The 22,008-nt window shown below is 47.0% G+C and overlaps 2 protein-coding genes across 5 annotated transcripts in view; one reads left to right on the forward strand and one right to left on the reverse strand.

Moving 5' to 3' along the window:
* Positions 1 to 15,596, forward strand: part of rad17 (RAD17 checkpoint clamp loader component) — a 36,038-nt gene extending 20,442 nt beyond the window's left edge. The window contains exons 2-16 of one of the 3 annotated variants that reach the window (XM_054734309.2): positions 1,514 to 1,708; positions 1,819 to 1,893; positions 2,051 to 2,189; positions 2,274 to 2,413; positions 3,188 to 3,240; positions 3,316 to 3,441; positions 3,960 to 4,029; positions 4,101 to 4,212; positions 4,280 to 4,447; positions 11,009 to 11,091; positions 11,166 to 11,312; positions 11,646 to 11,774; positions 14,733 to 14,853; positions 14,989 to 15,041; positions 15,123 to 15,596. In XM_054734309.2, coding sequence (XP_054590284.1) covers positions 1,514 to 1,708; positions 1,819 to 1,893; positions 2,051 to 2,189; positions 2,274 to 2,413; positions 3,188 to 3,240; positions 3,316 to 3,441; positions 3,960 to 4,029; positions 4,101 to 4,212; positions 4,280 to 4,447; positions 11,009 to 11,091; positions 11,166 to 11,312; positions 11,646 to 11,774; positions 14,733 to 14,853; positions 14,989 to 15,041; positions 15,123 to 15,212 — 1,701 coding nt within the window. In that variant the 3' untranslated portion in view covers positions 15,213 to 15,596. Of the gene's footprint in view, positions 1 to 1,513; positions 1,709 to 1,818; positions 1,894 to 2,050; positions 2,190 to 2,273; positions 2,414 to 3,187; positions 3,241 to 3,315; positions 3,442 to 3,959; positions 4,030 to 4,100; positions 4,213 to 4,279; positions 4,448 to 11,008; positions 11,092 to 11,165; positions 11,313 to 11,645; positions 11,775 to 14,732; positions 14,854 to 14,983 lie in introns of all 3 variants that reach the window. The other 2 variants (XM_054734307.2, XM_054734306.2) reach the window with 2 other exon arrangements.
* Positions 15,597 to 15,648: 52 nt separating this feature from the next.
* ptar1 (protein prenyltransferase alpha subunit repeat containing 1) overlaps positions 15,649 to 22,008 on the reverse strand; it is a 55,370-nt gene continuing 49,010 nt past the window's right edge. Inside the window, exons 5-7 of one of the 2 annotated variants that reach the window (XM_015975045.3) lie at positions 19,806 to 20,055; positions 18,789 to 19,060; positions 15,649 to 16,471 (exon numbers count right to left, since the gene is read on the reverse strand). In XM_015975045.3, coding sequence (XP_015830531.1) covers positions 16,126 to 16,471; positions 18,789 to 19,060; positions 19,806 to 20,055 — 868 coding nt within the window. In that variant the 3' untranslated portion in view covers positions 15,649 to 16,125. The other variant, XM_054734310.2, reaches the window with a different exon arrangement.

Consider the following 22,008-nt stretch of genomic DNA (forward strand, 5'->3'; position numbering starts at 1 on the left):
GCAGTGCAGAATTCTCAAATCATATATTTTATGCAAACAATAACACACCTGTATGCTTTTTACCAATTTAAGCCGTCCTACTGCAACAGTTTTTGGCCGTGGACAAGACGTTGTCGTATGACCAACATGTACATGTAAAAGAAATATCTAAATAAAATCAGTTCTGCATTAAACTCTTGAATTTTATTTTTGTTTACAAATGAGAATTGTTTAATATTACAGGGTTTCCGCTGGGTCTTGAAAAGACTTAAAAGGTGACAAATCGGTTTTGGTCAAATTAAGACCCCTAGAAAGTATTAAAAACTATTATCACATCTTTGCTCAGGCTCAGCTTGCCGAAAGTATTTTCTCTGAATTAGCTCTCCAACAGTCAAGGAAATAATTAAAAAGCTAAATAAAACTTCGAGCTCCATCGTTTAAAGTTCCTTCTCCCTTCTGCTCAGCGGTTCCACGGTTGCTAGGTGACGGAACGTTCGCCGAGGGAGTGGCGGGAATTCATGAAGGCTATGCCTGTCCAAATTCACAGCCTTTAACATCCGGTCAACTCGGCCGACGGAGGACCCAGCCCACGTCGGCCGAGTAGACTGGGTCCTTCGAAGGATGCAGATCTGAATTGAGACACAGCCATGGACACGATGTCTTGTGTCTGTCAGAAACTTAGCAGCGGAGTTCTGAACTAGCTGTAGGCGAGCAATCACACCCGGACTCAAACCGGCATAGAGCATTGTAGTAGTCAAGTCTGGACAGGACGAATGCATGAATAACCGATTGTAGAAGCTCCCTAGACAACAGGGGCTTGGTCTTAGCTAAGCGTCTCAAATGAAAAAAATGAACTGGAACGTACTACTGTGTTAATTTGTGCATCAAATCATAATAATACACCAATATTAACTCGTGAATGTATTGATGAATAATATTAAATTGAACAAGTAGACTCATTTGGTGTAATTTTACAATCTTTACAGAAAACATGATAATAAACTTTTGTGCTGATTCCTTCCTTAATGTAAAGCAGTCAAGACATTAAATTCACTTTAGATGAAACATTCATTGATTCATTGTAATTTTCCTTACCTGTTAAGTAAGAATCATTTAATGAGACAAATACAAGATGTAGTTATTAAAGAATGCTTCCTGTAGCCAGATGGTTGCCAGTTAAAACCCAGGCTTTATCTATGTCAGTCATGTCCTTGAGCAAGACACCTCACCCTCCTCACCTGCTGGTGGTGGACGGTGGGACCGGGGGGCTTCTGTGTACGTCAGCCTCGTAGAGCAGCTGTGGCTATGATGTAGCTCATCAGAATCACCTTTATTGTCTTTGTTTTTCAAAAACAAGACTTGGGAAAGGAACCCGGTGTGGGAGTGGATAAATGATTCACTGAAGTGCAAAGCGCTTTGGGGTCCTCTGGCTCAGACAGGTTCATCGTCACACTAACCTAGGAGCAGTTTGTCTGGTCGCTGTTGTAAACCTGTGTGTCTGATTCACGTAACATGAAATATTTAACTGTAACAGGTCAGCAGCTGGGTGGACCCGGCCTTCTCTGATTTGGCACCGAGAAGTTTCTCTGGCTCTGGAAAGAGAAAAGCTAGCTCTTCGTCGCTCCCCAAACCTGAAGAGAAGATTAGGAGCAGCCCACAGCTGCTGACTGAGACGACTGGGGGAGACGGGGGTGAGGCATGGGTGGACACATACTCACCTCGTTCTCAGGTCAGCTTCATCACCACTCGTAGTTCAGCTCAGACCTTATTACCAGGGCTAGGGTTAATAACTGGGTTGTGAGGAGGGAAGTTCACTCACACCAATGCTTGTGTTTGAAGGCTGACCTAGCTGTCCACAGGAAGAAGGTTGAAGAAGTTGAGAAGTGGATAAAGACACACACAAACACTTCAAAGGTAACTAAAGGGGACTTGTCCAGTAGTTGTGTGAGAAGGCTCTGCTGTTGCTTTAGCATCATGCTGGAACCACAGATGTGACTTTGTTCAGGCTTGAATTTACTGTTGGCGTTTTGAAGCTCAGAAGATTCCCATTCTCTTTCCCTGTTGTCTCCAGGCAGGTGTTCTGATACTGACTGGACCTTCAGGCTGTGGGAAGACCGCCACCGTCCAGGTCCTGTCCCAGGAGATGGGTGTCCAGGTCCAGGAGTGGACCAACACATCAAACCTAGAATCGTACGGCAGTAGTCAGCACGGTGAGGAGAAAAAGGGAAGTGTGTGTGTGTGTGTGTGTGTGTGTGTGTCATTAATAACTAGGTCCTATTGTGTTTGGTCTCCAGCTGACTGGAGCACAAATGGCTTCTCCTACAGCTCCCAGTTAACCCAGTTCGAGGAGTTTTTACTTAGAGCCAACAAGTACAAATGTCTGAAGATGATCAGCGACAAAGGGACCACTAACAGGAAACTCATCCTGGTGGAGGTATGAAAACATGATTGACTATTTATAAAGCTGCTGGTTTGGAGGAGGAACACTGATGATTGTTTAGTAAGTACTAAAAGGACCACGAGTACCATCGATATTTTTACCATATCAGTGTATTTTCAATCAAGAAACAAGATGACTTTATATCAATATAACTAGTTGAATGGGGGGGGGGGTTGCTTCGTCCCGCAGCGCTCCTCTGTGAGAGCGAGGGCGGGGTGGTTGCACACGTTCCGCTGCTGTTTCTCACCAGAGTTAGCTGATGGAGGGCTCTAAACTAGCTGCACCATTCGTGCCAGCGGACACGGTAGGGGCGGGGCGGGGCATGACGCTTAGCCTGGTGGGTGGGCAAGCAAAGCGCCGGGGGAAACCCTGCTCTGGGTCAATGCTTTGCTCTAAACTTTGTGTTTGTCTTCGTGGTTTTGAATTATGGGGACGCTGGTTCGTGTTACAGCGAGTTGGGGTGAATTATAATCACAATAAAGAAAAGTTGTGAGGGCCTTTAGGAGAGTGGGTCGAGGCCCTCGCTGAGTCCAGTGGAAGGTGTCGGCCACAGCTGAACAACCCTAGGCATCACTAATCCAAATATGTTCACCCATGAGGTTTAGACCAGTGCCCCCCCAACCCAGACCCTTCAGGAGAGTTGTGCTGTGATGGGCGGAGCCTGCCTGGACCTTCAGCCCTCCAGGTGTTAATGAGCAGTTGGAGTTGTTTGCTTGTCCAGTCCACAGGTGTGAAGGAAGCTTCACCTTCTTACCTGCTTGTTCTCAGGACTTCCCAAACCAGTTCTACAGGCATCCTGCCAGCCTGCACGCGGTTCTGAGGTGAGGTGGTGGGTGCTGGCTGTTGTCCTCTCCCATTTCCTGTTTGAGCTTCTTGTTGTTTGCTGTGTTTTCCAGGCGCTTTGTGAACAGTAGTCATTCTTCACTGGTGTTCGTTGTGTCGGAGTCTCAGAGTGGAGGCAGCAGGTCACAGGCTCTTTTTCCCAGAGAGCTCCAGGAGGAGCTCGGCATCAGCTGCATCAGGTTTTCATTCTGGGTTCTGCTGTTTGTCATGTGAAATCAGGCTTCCTGGTTCTGGTCTATAGGGCCTTACATGGACAAGCACCATCTTACATTGGTGATCTTCTCAGTCCCTACACCCCCAGCAGGTCCCTGAGGTCCAGTGACCAAAGCCTACTGGTTGTGCAGCACCAGGCTACAGACCAAAGGTGACAGATCACCTGCTGCTGTGGGCCCAGACGAGCAGTGGACTGAGTGGTGTCCACCTGTTCAGGCTGGCTGTGGTCTTCATCCTCCTCTTCCTCACTAGCTTCTCCTCGTGCTGCTTATTTAGGGAGTGTCTTAGATGATTTTGAATATTATTAAGACGTAATAATTTGGTGCTCTATAAGGGTGGGATTGTCTTAAGTAGCCCAGTGTGGCAGCTGAGGGTCCGGTTCTGTTGATGCGGGTCACACGTGTCTATCAGAACCAGGGGGTTTGGACCTGCTGCTGCTCTGGTGGAAGGTCCCAGTAACTGGGCTGTTTGTTCTCCTCCTCAGTTTTAACCCTGTTGCTCCGACAGCCATGAAGAAGGTTCTGAATCACATCTTACTGCAGGAGACGAGAAAGGTGAGCGCACACCTGAGCCTCCGCTCCGACGCCTACCTGACATACCCGTAACCACGTCTGTGTCTGAGCAGAGCTGTGAGAGGGTGTGTGTCCCAGACCACGCACAGCTGGAAGTCCTGTGTTCAGGAAGTTCAGGGGACATACGGAGCGCCGTCAACAGTCTCCAGTTCTTCTGTCTCCCAGGTAAAGAGCTCTACCTGTTTACATAGGAGATTCAGGGCCAACCACCAGTGTGTTTGTGTGTCTTTAGAGAAGGAGCTGTTTATGGCCAAAAGGAGGTGTGTAGCGCCGCGGGAAAGGGTACAACGCATCAGCATGAAGGCAGGGCCGTCGAGAGGTGAGGAGGACCAGGCCATCGGAGGGAAAGATGCTTCTCTGTTCCTGTTCAGAGCTCTGGGAAAGATCCTTCACTGTAAACGTGAGCAGCACCTCACACTCACCTGTCACCACTGGTGTTTTCAGCCCGGCCCGGCCCGGCCCGGTCGCACATGGCCATGTTTTCACCACACAGCCTTGAAATGTGGAAATCTTTTATTTATTCATTTATTTTTTGTGGACATTACGGTTGAGTGAACGGCGGTGCTTTTGGCTGCCGCTGCTCACAGATAAGCCTTGATTTTATTTGATTTTATATGTTGGACTGACACTGTCGGATTGGTGACTGGACTGTGGCATCAATATCAATCCTAACCTCTATTATGTGGACCAACGCTATTCACATGTGGTCCGCACTCATCTGGATTTTAGCATTCATCTTCCACCGACCCGCTGCTGGCTTCCTCCAGTACACTGCCGCTGAGCTCCTCAGGATTCGCCACCGCCCTGGATCTCCACCGGCTTCGCTGCACCTCGACCCGGACATCTCTCATCCTCTCCGTCGGAGATATGTCCACCGCGGCTCACGCAGGAATTTCCACTACCACAACAACTCTTCAATCAATTATTTCTGGTCCACCACTCGCCGTCGTCCTCACAGGAACTCATACCGCCGAACAGTTGATCACTCCTCGTTAGCCAGCCTCGCCAGGACCGCTAACGCTCATGGTTGTGACAGCACCCCCGTCAACTTCGCCCTTCTCAACATCCGCTCTCTCACTGGGAAAGGTCATCTCATTCACGATCTCATCAAGGACCGTGGAATCGACTTCATGTGCCATTGCGAAACTTGGCAGCAGCCAGCTGATTTCTCCCAGCTCAACGACGCTACTCCTCCCGGGTTTGTTTACCTCACCAAACCACGCGGCTCTCGCGGAGGAGGTCTCGCGATAATCTATCGCGAGAATTGGAAAGTTTTGCCAGTGTCTGTCCCTGATTTTAATTCCTTTGAGTATTTGGTTTTTAAACTTAATGGACCTGCCCCAACTATCATTGGATTAATCTACCGCCCCCCTAAACCTCACAAAGACTTTCTGTCAGAAGTCTCAGTACTGCTCACTCGTTTATCTACGCTCTCATCTAATGTAATAGTGCTTGGAGATGTTAACATACACATGGACAACAGCGATCATCCCCTCACCAAAGACTTCTCATCCTGCCTGGACAGCCTTGGATTTAATCGGCACATCAACTTTCCAACTCACTCCAAAGGACACTGCCTGGATCTGCTGTGCTGCTCTGGTCTCACCCCTCTTAACTGTGCAGCTGATGATCTCCACATCACTGATCACTATTTTATTTCCTTCAATATTGTAACCCAGCTTTCTTTTACCAAACCAACCCGGCTCATCTCTTTTAGGAATATAAAGGACATCAATATCGACACCTTATCCTCCTATATTGATAATATTCAGCTACCGGACAATCTCCCCTCTCCTCTGGCTGCCGAAAACCAAATCCAGACAGCTTGAACGCCTCTACAGAAAAACTGGTCTCACCATTCACAAAGAACTATATAAAAATCATTAGGGCTGGGCAAAACGATTATTTTTGTAATCGATTAATCTAGCGATTATTTTTTCGATACGTCGATTAATCTAACAATTAATTTGTTAATTTGATTAGATTAAAGGGACTTTACGGACTTTTGGATTTTTATGCTCGAGATTGCCCCTCAGGCCAAAAGCGTAACGGCAGCTTCAATAGTAGGCTCGTGGACGAGGCGCGCATGCTGTACGTGCACACTCCTTAACGAAAATAACAGCTGAGACAGTCCTGTGTGTGTGTGTGTGTGTGGGGGGGGGGGGGGGGGACAGAGGACAGGAGAACACGCAGCTAATTAATTAAATAATTTGGTTCTGTACCTTTCTCTTCAGCACAGCCGACAAAGGTTTATGATGGGTCAGTCCTCCTGCATGCTCAGATCATTCCCTTCCCTTGCTTGAAAAATTGTTCCAAAATGAAAGTTGAACCCACATCTTTTTTATCTGTGAATTCAATGCCGTACAAGTTACAAATCCAAAGTTACATGTGATGAAACATGTTCGAAGTTACAAAACTTGGTACAAGTTACACTGAATATTGTCCCAATCCTAGCTCCATAATGAAGCAGCCTGCTCGACCCAAGCAGCTCTCTTTTTCTGTGATTTTACAGAAAAACAGGCAATCACAGTAAAAATGCCAGGGCTCATTCTACAGGACCAGGGCATTGCAGGAGAACGTATGAAGAAGACATTTATTATTTCTATACATGTTTTGGCTGTCACACTTCCATAATGCCCCTTTAAATTATTGATTATTTCCCAATTATTTGACTTGTATAGCAGTTTGATTATTTGAAGGAGAGAAGATCCCAATTGTCATTAATGAAATGACAAGTTACTCCTAAGTAGGACTCTGTGACTAGACTTGTCCAAGCATCAGTGGTAAAGGAGATTTTGGATGAGGCCTTTTTTAGTTCGTTCCTCAGTTTCTCAACTGAAGTTTGATACTTTCTCTCCATCATGCTTGTAAAATGGCGCCTAGGCGGCAGAGTGTAACCTGGTTGAAAAGTGGTCAGCATTTCTTTGAATCCTTCACCCTCAAGTGGCCTCATGTCTTTCAGAATCATATGGGCCATTCCCATCTGTACCGGGTCGGCCCGGGCCGGGTAGCGTAGGTTGTTTACATATCTGGGTGGCCTGGTATTTTTCCGGGCCAACCAAGGCTCATTCTCAGCCCTCTTCTCGAGGGGGTCTGCTTCAGGCCGACCAGGGCCAACACACCCACTGCTGACAGCAAATTCACACCTTCCATTAGAGCAAGCCTCTGATTGGTGGGAAGAATCAGCCCACATGGGCTTAAGACAAGGATGTGTGGAATCAACCGGGCCAGGCTGGGGCCGACTGGGGCTACCCGGCCCGGGCCGACCCGGTACAGATGGGAATGGCCCAATAGATAGGACGCTCTCAGTAAGTAGAGCCACCTCCTGGGGGGTGCAGGGCGTTCTTTTCTGACAGTAGTCCTCCAGACTTTTCTGTTTGTTCCTGAAAACATAAATCACACAGACAACACACAGATAAATTAAAATAATTACAAAAATATTTATGTAGAAAGCATCAAAATAATAATTTGAAGATCTGTATTTCTGTGTTTTCTCAAAATATTTAATCTATAAGATTTGTTAAAAAGGAGGTTGTTAACACAAAATGCTGCACATTTTTTGTAGTCATTAGATGGTGCAACTTAGATCTATAAGATCAACCAGCTGGAGGAGCATGATTCAAACAGGACATAACTTGATAATCAAGAGTCCTTTGTCATTTTGCTTTTGCAAGAACTTCAACAATACTGTAATAATGTCCACGACGGCTACATTTAGCAGGTGGTACATTGTCTTTGTTAACATTTTTACTGCGGCTAATTAGCGCTCTCTCACATTATCAGCTCTCGCCGATTCTCATAATCAGCACGACTCATTTGGCCATCATGAGCCACAAATAAAAACCAACAAAACGGATAACCGCTGCTGCTATATGTTACTACTAAGCAGCTTAAATGAGGGTTAGTGAGTTCCAGGGGTTGAGTGTTTATCTTTGTGTGTGAGTGGGTCTGCTTGTGTGTGTGAGTGAGTGCATGGCTACGTGGGGGCGTTTGGATGTTATAAAACAGCGTTAGTGAAAAAAAAGTTGAAAACTTACGGTGTTTTTTCGTTTGCAGAAGCTGCTCCTGGATGCCTTCGTTTGAGGTGCTGGTGCATAGCCGTCGTGCTTTTATGATAGGCCATTTCCATTTTACACAGCCGGCAAATGAGTGAATCGCTTCCCTTTCTGTTAAAATAGTCCCATACTTTTGAACTGCGAGTTCGGGTTGAGTGATTTAAGTCGACTGCCCCGCTCATGTTGCCACTACTCGCCGCTGCCATGTTTGTTTTTGAACGTGATGACGCATCGACGGAAATTATTTGCGTCGACGTATTTTACGTGTCGACGTAATCGATTACGTCGACACGTCGTCCCAGCCCTAAAAATCACATGACTCAGTATAAGGACGTAATTACACTAACCAAACAGTATTACTCCTGTCCAATCAACTCCAATCGAGGCAACACTAAGTCACTGTACTCCATTATCAATAAAATTCACCGGCCATCCGATACTCTGCCCCCACACATGTGCTCTACTGCTACTTGTAATGCCCTTCTTCTGTTCTTCAACGAAAAAATAATAAACATTCACCGTGCAATCAACCAAAGCATCCCCCCTACCTCCCCATATGATCCTCCCGAACCAACACAGTTATTTTCCATTTTCCAACTTCCCAGTGATTCTGAGATATCAGATATTATCCACAAGTCAAAGCCTTCTACCTGCCTTCTCGATCCCCTTCCCACGGCCTTGGTTAAATCCTGCCTCCCCTCCCTGCTCCCTCTCGTCTCCGCTCTCATACACACATCCCTTTCCTCCGGTATTGTTCCCTCTATCTTCAAAACTGCTGCAGTTACTCCAATACTTAAAGAACCTGGTTCGGATCCTAACATTTTTACTAATCTCCGTCTCATCTCCAACCTACCCTCTAGTTTTAGAAGAAATAGTCGCTGCCCAGCTCCACACCCATCTGACACTAAACTCCTTCTATGAACCCTTCCAGTCCAGTTTCCGCCCACTTCACAGCACAGAAACAGCCCTCCTCAAAATAACTAACGATCTCCTCATTGCTGCTGATTCCGGTCTACTATCCATCCTGGTCCTCCTTGATCTGAGTGCGGCCTTTGACGCAATATCTCATTCCATTCTCCTCCACAGGTTATCCTCCATCGACATTGCTAACATCCCACTTCAGTGGTTCCAGTCTTGCCTATCAGGTCGCACTCAGTTCATTACTATCAAATCCTCCCGCTCACAGCCCTCTCCTGTCTCTTCTGGTGTGCCCCAGGGCTCTGTCCTGGGGCCCGTCCTTTTCATTATATACATCCTTCCCCTTGGCAATGTCTTCCACAGATTCAATATTCATTTTCACTGCTTCGTGGATGACACCCAGCTCTATTTGTCCAGTAAGCCAAATTCTGCACTTCCTCCCTCCTCCCTCATCACCTGCCTTCAAGAAATAAAATCCTGGTTCAGTTCAAACTTCCTGAAATTAAATACAGACAAAACAGAACTTCTTTTGGTTGGTACCAAGAACACCCTCTCAAAATTTGACAGTTTCTCTGTCACTGTTGATGATACTTCAGTTTCCCCCTCTCCCCAGGTCAAGAGTCTGGGTGTCATCCTAGACAGCACACTATCCTTCCAATCTCATATCAATAGCATCACACGGTCAGCTTATTTCCATCTTCGTAACATTAATCGTCTTCGCCCCTCCCTTGATGTCCACTCTACTTCTATTCTTGTCCATAGTCTGGTTACATCACGTACCAATTATTGCAACTCTCTTCTCTCAGGCCTCCCTCAGAAAACCCTCCGTAAGCTCCAGTTGGTTCAGAATGCAGCAGCACGCATCGTCACTAAAACTCCCATCTCTCATCACATCACCCCCATCCTCAAACAACTCCACTGGCTTCCAGTCCACACCAGGATTAACTTCAAGATTCTCCTTCTCACCTTCAAGGCCATCCATAACCTCGCCCCTCACTACCTCACAGATCTCGTTCACAACGTCACCTCGTCCCGTTCCCTCAGGTCCTCCTCCTCCATTCATCTCTCTGTGCCCTCCTTCCGTCTCAGCACCATGGGGAGTAGAGCCTTCAGCTGCACCGCTCCCAAACTCTGGAACTCCCTTCCCCCTCTCATCAAGAACATTAACTCATTCTCAGAATTCAAAAAACAACTCAAAACTCACCTCTTCATAACCACATATCAGCTTTGAATTTTAGAGTGCCTTGTTTGCTGATGTTTACGTATGTTTACTTTGTTTTATTGAATGATTTGTGTTTTTATTCTGTACAGTGTCCTTGAGTGACCAGAAAGACGCTTTTAAATAAAATGTATTATTATTATTATTATTATGAATCTCTGAGAATGTGGGTGGGGCTAAAAACGTGAAGTCCATGGTGTCCTTAATTACTGAACAAGGGCAGCCATGTTGCTTTTGGAGACCGATATAGATTCCTACTCTGTGCTCCACTCGCTCGCTCACTCGCACGCACGTGCGTGAATATGCAAAGAACCCTAGAATCTTCTGGTTAAACATTCAAAGATCAGGTTGATATTTCATATATATATGGAATCATCACATCTTATTGGTCTTAATTAATAAATATGTAGTTCATCACGCTACAGCGTGAGAGCTCTGATTTGTCCCTGGTGTTGGACGCAGCAGGATTACTGCGTGCATACCAGTAGATCAGGGCTATTCAATCCTGGTCCTGGAGGTCCGGTATCCATGTTTTAGTTTTAACTCTGCTCCAACACACCTGGTCTCAATCAGCAGGTGATGAACAGGCTTCTGCAGAGCCTGATGAGCTGCTGCACAGGTGACTCAACCACTGAATCTGGTGTGTTGGAGCAGAGAAACCACTAAAACGTGCTGGATGCCAGCCCTCCAGGACCAAACTTGGATCGCCCTGCAGTAGATGATAGATAGCCACCTGTCTAAAGCTCTGCCTCTGCTCATCCACTGACAGGAGGGAATCAGGATGCTTCTGTCCCTGGCTTACCCCCCCACCTCCTGCAGCATCACAGACACACACTCCTAGTGACCCCAGAGGTAACTATCCTCCATGAGCAGAAGGCCCGCCTCCTTTTTGACCCATTCTACAGCCTGTCCGTCTGTCTGCCCAGCTGGTCGTTGAGCGTTCACACATGTCTGGAGAGCTCTTCAGCCTCTACCTCCATCAGAACTACCTGGACTTCTTCTCTGACCTGGAGGATGTTGACCGAGCCAGCCAGTATCTGTCTGATGCTGACCTGCTGACAGCTGATTGGACAGTGAGCTGTTCTCTCTCGCACGCACGCACACACACACACTTGTCACAGAGTAGATGTACCATGGAGATGAAGCAGTGGTTCCCAACCTGTTGTCATGAGGACCCATGTCCTGCCCAACCCAAAGGCCATGGTTTTATTAGAGCTGGGTGGTTCAGATCTAGGGGGGTTAGGGTGAATAAACATAAGAAGTTATGGTTTCACTGTCGACCACGTCATTGGCATGTTACCCATACAATCTCACAAGCTCAGCACTGAAAACACGGTGGGAACCACTGTGACATGGTCCAGTGTTGTTGGTGTTTATGCCAAGTCTGTCTCTGCTGGTGGTTCTAGAGCCGCAGCCTCCTGGAGCCTTATGGGTCCTCCGTGGCCTGCAGAGGACTCCTCCACTCACACTCACACCAGGTGTCATCTGGCTTCAGGCCGCTGCACAAACCCAGCTGGTTTCTGGTCAACAAGAAGGTACAGAACACACACACACACACACGCACACTATAGCTGTAAACATGTTGCGGAGATAAAATAAATGAGGTGGTTGTCTGAAAGCTGCACCAACAACACGGCTCGGACCAAAGGTTACTACTGGACCATCGGTCTCAGCGAACCGCCGCAGCTCCCTGGTCCTCCACTCATCACACACGTATACACCACTGGTGTGAGAGCTTCTCCGCTCCGCAACACCAGTCTGAACTGGGTCTGTGGCGGCGCTACGGCAAAGCCACTGGGACAAAAAACATGGCACAACGTTTTAGATACTGCTGTGCCACACATAGGCTATGGAAAGTTTCCCAGGTTTGTTGTTAAATATGATTGACACTAAATGTTTTCTTCATAACGGCCTCAACAGTCCTAATGGGATTTTAAAACATACGTATATGCTCAGCAGCCCTGGATGTCACTTATTCTGCATGTTTCAGTAGTTTTAGCTTTTATACTTGCTGTTCTATAAAGTTCTTAACCCTCCCACCGTGCTGTTGGTGACCCCCCCAGGAGAGGTCACTGTTGAGCTTTTGAGCTGGTGCTCACTCTTCACCCCCACCGCCTGGACCTCAAGGGATCAACCATCAACCCTGCACAACGGTGACCTCTCCTGGAGGGGTGACCCGATAGGACAGTGGGATGGTTTAAGGGACTATAGGGCACCTAAGTCTCCTCCCTATTCGGTCGGCTCACGGGTCGCCGGAAGAACAAAAAAATGAATGCAAGTGGGCTAAAAACTATTTTCTAACCTGCTTAGCCTTAGACCCTGGCTCACACACACATGTTGTACTGCAGTTTAAATGAAAACTAATGACGGGTGTTTTGACCACGCCAGTCACGTACTTGTAAAAGTTGGTAATTGGCATGGCGTCAGACATTGGCATGTCTCATCACCACAGAATCTCCTCTCCACTAGCGTAGCTGCTACTCACCACATGACCAGATTTATGGTGGTTTGTTCCTCCTGTGGGAAGTTTGCTGAACTTGCAGCCTTTCCCCCTCAGTTTTCTCTGTGTCTGGTTCGATGACGTCACTTTGGTGAAGCGCATTTGTAGTGCTGGACTTATTTTCACACAAAACCTAAAATAGCGTTCCTCCTGTTCAAAAATAAGCTCTTTATTGGTATCAAAACGCTTCTTTAAAATTCACGGACGTCTTATGTGAAATCCATGGCACAAAACAAGCGGAATTAGGAAATAGCATTTTTAGGCCCGTTGACTTCTGTTCATTTTTTCATTCTTCTGGGGACCCGTGGTCCGGAAGTAGATGGGCATGACGTAGGCTCACTGTCTGAGACTGCAGGTTGACGCCCGCGCTGTTGCTTGTAGAAGCGTAAATGGGCGGTCTGCAGCTGTTTCAGGCCCGGCTGAGAAAGGTTCATGATTGTTCTCGTGCACATGCGCAGATCATCATTCTTGTTCCTGGAAGAACGGTTCAGAGCACAAATGGTTTGTTGTTGCTAGTCTGCAGGAATATCTACAAGAAAGTTTTACAGAAAGTAGCAAAGGGTCCTCACAGATGTTGCTAGGTTTGTCGCTAGGAACAGCAACAAAGTAGCTGAGCTGGCGGCACCGCGTCTCGCTCAGCCGCTAAGCTACAGGTAGCAAACGCTGAATGAGCATGACGTCATTATGCTGCCTCTGGGCGGCGCTGGGGAAGCCAGCTGTTTGACCCGAACATGCTCTAGAGCAGCGGTGTCAAAGATGTGGCCCGCGGGCCGGATCCGGCCCGCAAGCGAGTTAAATCCGGCCCGCGAGATGGTTGTGTAAACTTTATTTTTATACTTTACAATGTAGAGTGAACATAAACGTATCTTTGTGAGCAAGTTTTCTCTGTGATGAGTATAAATAAAACAAAGCTGCGCTCAAGGTTCACACAAGAACTTGAATCACATCCTGAAGTTGGCCGCCACTCAGGATGTGAATTCTGATGTTGATGTGCTGGTGAAAGCTAAAAGATGTAAAGTAAAATGAGTCAAATATACTTTAAGTGCTGCATGAAACTGATCTAGCCATGTGATCTGTAAGCTCTTTGAATCACTAAGGAATGTTTATTTATTTATTTATTTATTTTTTCAAATTCTCAAGTACACTTTAGGTGTGGTACTTGTACTACACTGTCCTCAGGCTCCAGCCTTGTTTTATGTTGATTGTATTAAAACAAAGAAAACAATCTGAAGTTTGTTTTTTTAATTTACCGGTCCGGCCCACTTGGGACTAACTTCCCTCAATGTGGCCCCTGAGCTAAAATGAGTTTGACACCCCTGCTCTAGAGGATAGGGCCATCCCAGTAAATACCAGGGTGGTGCAGGAGAACGTCTGGGAAACACGTTTTGGTTAAACTTCCTTAACGTCCCTTTAACTCATTTTGCCCCATTTCATCAGAGCTGCTTAGGGTGTGCTTCGATATGTTTAAATTTCCGGTGGGATTAAATGAATTTGGGGACAAATGCATTTACAGCTGAGATTATTTATTAGACCAGTACATTTTTCTGTTGGTACAAATGTTAGCCAAAGGCCGTGAACCACCCCTCTTGAGCGGAAACCTTCAACATGCCGCAGCCATGGTAACGATGGACTTCTGTGTCAAAGTTGGTTCCTACCAAGAACCACAACTGCACATTTACCACTCAGACGTTTCATTGTCAACGTGGTAATGTAACTGCTAGTCGTACACTCCGCCCACCTAGCGATGTCATCAGCAGGCGCAAGCCCCTGAGCCAATCTAGTACAGACGCTGGCTGCTGCCGCAGTCCCAGAATAAAAGCACCGTCTGAAATCACGGACAAGGAGATGTTTGGGTCTAGGTGTTCAGCACGTCATCAGTTCCTCTGGCAGCGCTGGTTTCCAAGTGAGCTTTCACCCTCAGAAGGAAACGTGCTGAGGAATGTTCAGGCCCTCACCCTCAGTGTTCTGATGGATGTGGTTCTGTTGGTTCCAGTATCGGGACAACTGTCTGGCTGCCCAGTCCCTGTTCAGGAGCTTTGGTCTTCCACCAGTGTGCCTGCAGACCCAGCTGCTGCCTTACCTGGCCAAACTCTCCAACCCCATGAGGAGCCAAAGTAACACACATCTGGTTTACTTTCATGTGCTGTTGTACCTTCTTGTGCTCGTTAACTCTTTCTGATCTAAGTTACTATGCTTGTGTTACTCATCTGAAACCGAGATGACCTGCTGCGTTCTGTCCCGAAGCACAGGTAACGTTCATCCAGGCTGTGGGCCACATGTCTCTGACGAGATGTTCTGGAAGGTATGGCACAATTCACCCGTCTGGCAGGGTCAGAGCGGTGGTGTCATTCATTAACTTCCTACTGTGCTGTTCTGTATTCAGACTGAAACCCGAGACTCTGACAGACAAGGAGACAGGGGAGCAGCAGGAGGTGGAGGAGGAGCAGAGGGACCTTCCGTCCAGTCAGCCTGAACTGTCAACAAACCAAGTTCTCCTCGATGAAGAAGACCTGAACATAGAGGACTATAGCAGCGACTGACCCGCTTCTCCTGATCTGATCTGATGTTCCCATATTTATTTAGCAGGAGTAACAGCTGTGGCTTTTACTGGTGCTACTACAGCCACCGCTGTTCCTGACCTTCAGACCGTAGCTGCTCCTCCAGGGTCCTTCAGACCGTAGCTGTTCCTCCAGGGTCCTTCAGACCGTAGCTGTTCCTCCAGGGTCCTTCAGACCGTAGCTGTTCCTCCAGGGTCCTTCAGACCGTAGCTGCTCCTCCAGGGTCCTTCAGACCGTAGCTGTTCCTCCAGGGTTGTTCAGTTGTGAAGAAGCACATGAATAAAAATATGAGAAGTTGATGTATGGAGATCTCTCAGGGCCGTGTGTGTGTGTGGCAACAGGCAAGAGCAGACGGGTTTACTCTCTTTAATGTGTTCTAGCAGGTGATTTGTTCCCTTCAGCTACAGGTAGAGCATCTGTAAGCTGTGAAGATAAACCGACATGTACCCCTACAGCTCGTTGTTAGCAGACAAGGCTGAATCTGTAGCTTCTCTTGGACATTATTGCCTTGTTGGTTTCAGATAAAACGTTATCGTCTGTTTTAAAACCATGTAACACGAGCACCACACCGGCTTCTTAACAAATAAATAACTGCTGTCTCCGTTGAACCAGTTCCTGAAGTTCTACAGTAGGTCTGGAGGACGAGGTGGGCCCTGAGACCAGCTGACTCAGTAGGCAGGTGCCACATCAGACATTCTCCTCTCAGGAAGTGTCTCCACTACGACCTGACCCAGAGGCATCACTAATGATCTGAATTCGAGCTACTGGTAGGTTAGTTGTTCCTAAGGCAACTGGAGTGTTGAGAAGGGGTGGACCTACAGGTTGGTCTCAGGACTGCACACCAATGACCATGTCTAACCACTTCCTGTATGCCAGGGCCAAGCTCCTCTGCTCATGGGAACAACAGCTGTCCAGCAAACTGCTGACAAACAGGTGTTCAGCCGGTAGGTTCAGGACTCCAGGTGGCAGCACACCTCTCAGCTTCTTCTCTTCTTCTGGATCTTCCAAGGAAACCAGGTCTACCTCCATGAGGACGCTGCCATGTCCGTGTCTGCTCAAACATGATCGTCCTTGGTCCTCCAGCTCACTGAGGTGCTTTAACTGGCTGTCTCTACTGCTGCTGCAGTCACGATGATGCTCCTTCCATTGGTGCCACAAGTAGAACACGTGTCTCCTGGAATGGGAGGACATGTTAAAACCAGACATAGATATACATCTCTGGACATAGCCCACTCATTCCACTCTTAATGTACAAAAGGCCACAAATACGAGGTTACCACCACCGCCATCTTGGCCGTGTCACACAACTCGTCATGCGCTAACAATCCAAAAATGGGAAAGAGGTGGAGCTGTGGGTGGGAGCAAGGGGAGACACCACTGATCCAACTTTGCTCCCAGCACAGAAGAGATCTCTCAGGGCATAAACATAAAAATAAAATAAACAAACAGAAGAGACAAACTGCAGTTCCCTCCTCGTCCACTAGGGGCTGGCAGCAGACGTGAGCAGATCCTCATCAATTCCCATGTTAAAAATGCCGACTTCACAGCAGAAAAATGTGTTTACAGCCTGGTTCAAAAACCATTCTAGGTGTAATTGATCTAGTTTACACTCATGACAACACCGGGGTGCATTCCTTTGTTTAAGTGGAGTTTAATGCTTAAAAATCTGAATAATTAGATTTGATTGGCAGATGGCACGAGCCTCAGAGCTAGGTCACAATCAGAAAGGCTTTATTGCCAAATCTGTGAGAAACTGCTGCAGGACTTGGTGCAAATATACGAAGTAAAAACATAATAATCAAGATTCAAGATCCGTTTATCGTCAAATGTAGATATGGAAGAAAAAAAAGTCATGATCTAAGGCACTCCGTAATATACTTTATTATAAGCCGACACGTTTCGCTTGCGTGCGACCTTCTTCAGAGCGTCTAGTCCCACTGATAGTCACTCCCACCTGTTTGAATCATTTTATTGTCATTGCACAATAAAAACATTAAAGACAGCCCACATAAGGAGGTAGTATAGAGTGGCAATAATTAGAGAAATGGCCACTATATAAAAGGGCTCTGGGCTCCAGGATTCATGTTCACAGATGTTCGGCCATTTTGACTCTGAACTTTAGCGGCGTCCTCTGTGTGCTCGTGTTTGGGTTAGCCGTGGTGGAATCTGAACAAAGAGGGCAAGCTGTGGTTACTGATTGCACTAAAAGATCATTCAAGAAGTCCCTGCTTCATTTGGATTAGTAATCCATCCATTTTCCTCTGCTTAGCCGGAGTCGGGTCACAGGGGCAGCAGTCTACATCTACAGACCTTCCTCTCCCCAGCCACTTGGACCAGCTCTACAGGGGGAATCCCAAAGCGTTCCCTGGCCAGCCGAGAGACATGTCCCTCCATCGTGTCCTGGGTCTCCCTTTAGGTCTCCTCTCGGTAGGACGTCACCGGAAAACCTCACCAGGGAGGCGTCCAGGAGGCATCCTGACCAGATGCCCGAGCCACCTCAACTGGCTCCTCTTAATGTGGAGGAGCAGCGGATCTACTCCGAACTCCTCCCGAATGACTGAGCTTCTGACTATCCCTAAGGGAGAGCCCAGCCACCCTGCGGAGAAAACTTATGTAGGCCGCTCGTATCCGTGGTCTCGTTCTTTCGGTCACTGCCCAAAGCATAGGTGAGGGTAGGACCGTAGATCTACCGGCAAATTGAGAACATTGTCTTCTGACTCCGCTCTCTCGTCACCAAAATACAGCGCGAAGGAAGCTCGTTACTTCATACAAGCTTTACAGAAGAAACTGGGCGGTGTGAGGTAAGTTTTTACGGCTCGCTGCAGAAATAAAAACATGGAGCATCAACAGTCAAACACAACACGTGTCTGTATGAGCGTGACACTCATAGCTGCACTAATAACCTGTGAAATAATTAAAGAGATCGTGTTAGATCAGCAGCCTGTGATGACACCTGCTTCTGCTCGGTATAGGAGCCGCTTCAGATAATAAATAAATATAATAAACGGAAAGTTAAACAGAGCTTGAATAAGATTTTAGCGCACCGTTACACCCAGTATTGTACTTGAGCTCTAACCACTGCGGCATGTTGAAGCAACAGTAGTCAAACACGCTGTAGCACCGTGGTCCTATTTGGTGTTTTTGGCAAGCAGTTTCCATGACTGGACGACTCGTGCCCCATTAACAAAGATAGTTAAAGATGAACACCCCTTCTTTCTCTGAAAATTGATTCTTATAGAGTGACTAAAACCCGACCAAAGACCCACCTCCCAAAACAAACTCCTCGATTCACATGAATGCCATATTTGGTTTTAAATGTGGCAATTTTTGGCGAAAAGCGCCAAGTTTGCAAATATGGTACAAACATTTTAAATTCACGTCAATGCTAACAAAATGTAGCACTTTACTAAATCGATTTGAGCCTTTTTAAGGGTCTTAATTTCCCTTAAATCGGCTTTACAAGACCCACCCAAATACCCTGGTTAACCCACCGGTGACTCCAGAGTGCTTCATGTCCAGGGAAGGACAGAATCAGGTCCGAGCAGAATTCCATCTCCTGGTAGAAAAGCTGATCGACTAAATAAGAGCTGTCAGGGGAAGAGGATGCTTGTTTCTGAGGACCGCTGTTGCTCCAGAGCTCAGGCCCCAGGTTCAGGTCTGTGATCAACTCCTTGAGCAGGAACTGGCGATAGTGGAATCCACTGTGGTCAGACACATGCATAGACACCCACAGGCGCAGCGATGACAGTTCATCATGGAACACCTGTCAGGAGACCATACAGGTGAAACCAAAAGCAAAACACAATCCATCTAAAAATACAAGCCTCTGTAACCACGGTAACACATCATATAACCAACTTATTTTTTTACAACATGTTGAGTTTAGGTGGGTTACAGGGTCACATCAGGTCAGCAGGTGGTCATTCAGAGAGGATGAGGACAGATCTCCTTCCAAGAACATGAGTAAGTGTCCCAGAACACTTCTGAAGTGATTAAATCTCAGAAATGCATTCCATAGTCCCCACCTCCACACCACTAAAGCAAAAAGCACTCATTCACTGCCACTGACGACTAAAGTCGTCATTTGCATGTTTTTACTGTGTGGGCATTGGCGCGAGCCCCCGCACCGTGAGAACAAACAGCTCTAAAGCCGGTCTTCATCCACGTACGTCACACGTCACGCGATCAGGAAGTAGAACATCCATGTGTTAGGAGATCGTTTTGGTCTGCTGCTGTAAAAAAAAAGTGAGGCGCGAACCGAAAAAGCTTCTGCCGATCACAATTCAACAACGGATTATGAAAGAACGGATAAAATTCTAAACGCGCAGATTCTTCCTGATGTAAGAGATGAGTCTCCTCTTTGTTTTGGTTGTTTTGGCGTTGACATCATCCTAGCGCGCAACGTTCTGTGACTCTTAAAAATACAGTGAAAACGCTGGCAGCAAAGGGCTTTCTGATCAGAAAACGGCTGGCAGCGAATGAGTTAATACAGCCAACAAAAGCCTGACCTTAGAGTTGCCCTGGGCCATGTGCCGCAGGACCCAGATGCGATGGGACCATGCGTTGTAATTGCTGGGATAACGGCTTGCAGCGTCAGCGCACACCATCATCTCTTGAAGAATAATCTGGGCCAGATGATCATTGGCATGTTGGGTAATTTCTGCATCAGCAACTTCAACTTCTGCTTCCCGACGCAGCAGAATTTTATGGTGACCCACAGCAGGAAACCGATTCAAGATCTGTTGTAGCACCCACCGCCTGTAAGGAGAAAGGAATGGTAACACGTTACAAGAAAAACAAAAAACCTGGATCATATCCTGCATCTACAGGGATTCTCTATATCTGAATAAAATTAAATACATCACATTAGTGTCACATCAGAAAATAATATTAAAAAAAGGACAGTGAAAGATTAAAGAGTAAACAATAAAAAATGCACAAATACCAGCACAGATCCCTGTGGTACCCCGTGCAGCTGACCAGCTTATCAGAGACACAACCCTGTGATCTAAAACTGTAATCTGTGAGGTAGTCCAATATCCACTAAGACGTGGCCACAGCTGCCATCTCTAGCTTGTCCCTCAAAAGTCCAGGGGTCTCATTTATCTAACAATGCGTAGAATCCGTACTAAAACCGTACTTAAGCTCAGCACAAACAAAACCTACTTACGCCAAGTAGGTTTGTGATCAATCAAACATGGAGGACGCACAGCTGCAAGCAATCTCCGCTTCATAAATCAGAAACTATCTAGAAAGGTTGTCAGCTGCATTTTAGTCACATCCCGCCCTCACCACGCCCCCTTACTGCCATAAATAGTCAATGCAAAGTGCCTTGTGGATCTCATGCATGTACATAAGCCGGCTGTTGCAGCGCTGACGATGGCGACCGTAGATCAAGGCAGATCAAGGAAGCTCAATTTCACAGAAGCAGAAGTTGAGGTACTTGTGGGTGAGGTGGAGAAATGTAAGGAAGTGCTTTTGCAAAACAAATAAGAGAAAACCCACGGAGTGGCACAGCGTTGCTGAAGCCGTCAATGTTGTAAATTCTTCAGAGAGATCTGTGGCGGATATTAAAAAAATGGTCCAATCGGGATTGGACTCCCAGGTGAAAGTCACACGTGCTAACCAGTCAGCCAAACAGAGATCTCCCTTGTCCTAGTAGCCAGGGCGCATGATCAATCGGGTCACAGTGACAGGACACACCCTGTCACAGACGCATGACATTCTGTCTCAAGCTGTCCCCCTGCTGATATTCTGCATTCCATATTCTGCACTTCAGGCTATGTGTGTACGCGTGCGTGTGCGTGTGTGTGTGTGTGTGTGTGTGTGGGGGGGGGGGGGTCTTGTTCTGTGTGAAAACGAAGCGGTACAAGTGATAATGCTGCAGGATTTCATAATTTTATCCTTCTCAGCAGCAGCACTGCAGGTGCTCTCCATGTCCAACATGTGTGTAAGCCAGGTCCTTAGTCAACTTAAAGTTACGCACATTTTTCTGCTAAGTTTTCTTTCATAAATCCCAAAGTTTGCGTGGAAAGTTGCTTACGCAGTTTTCCGACCCCGTTTTGTGCGTAAGCAAGCTTGATAATGAGGCCCCAGGTTGGACTTGATGTTTAAGGTGAACACTATAGCAACATCTAGTGTGTGAAGGTTGTGGTTGCAACAGTAGAACAAAGAAGATCTGCACCTTCCCCAACAGCAAGCCATGGATGACCAAAGATGTCAGGTTCCTGCTCAAGACCCGTGACTAAGCTTTCAGGTCTGGTGATGCTCAACAAAACAGTGTTGCAGGTCAAAGCTGAAGGGGGGCATCAGAGGATCAACAGCCACTTTGACAACTCTTGACACTTTGACATGGATGGCTAGGGATACAGCACATCACAAATCAGACCAGCACCAACTCACCATCCAACAAGGCCAGACTGGCTGAAGAGCTCCACAGCTTCAGAGGTGACGACTGCTGGAACCACAACTCCATCTACAGCACCAACAAGCAACCGCCAGGTGCTCATCCTGCAGACCGCTGAGGTTAAGCGTACACTCAGAAGTGTTGATACAAGGAAAGCAGCTGGTCCAGGCAGGGTGCTAGGTGACTGTACAGTGGAGCTGGCTAAGGTCCTCACTGACATCTTCAACATGTGGCTGTCCCAGTGCTCTGTCCCCACGTCTAAAAACCTCCACAATAGTACTGATACCCAAACAGTCTGCAATAAC

This window comes from Nothobranchius furzeri, chromosome 17, assembly GCF_043380555.1.
Source record: "Nothobranchius furzeri strain GRZ-AD chromosome 17, NfurGRZ-RIMD1, whole genome shotgun sequence".
In the NCBI taxonomy this organism is placed as follows: Eukaryota; Metazoa; Chordata; class Actinopteri; order Cyprinodontiformes; family Nothobranchiidae; genus Nothobranchius; species Nothobranchius furzeri.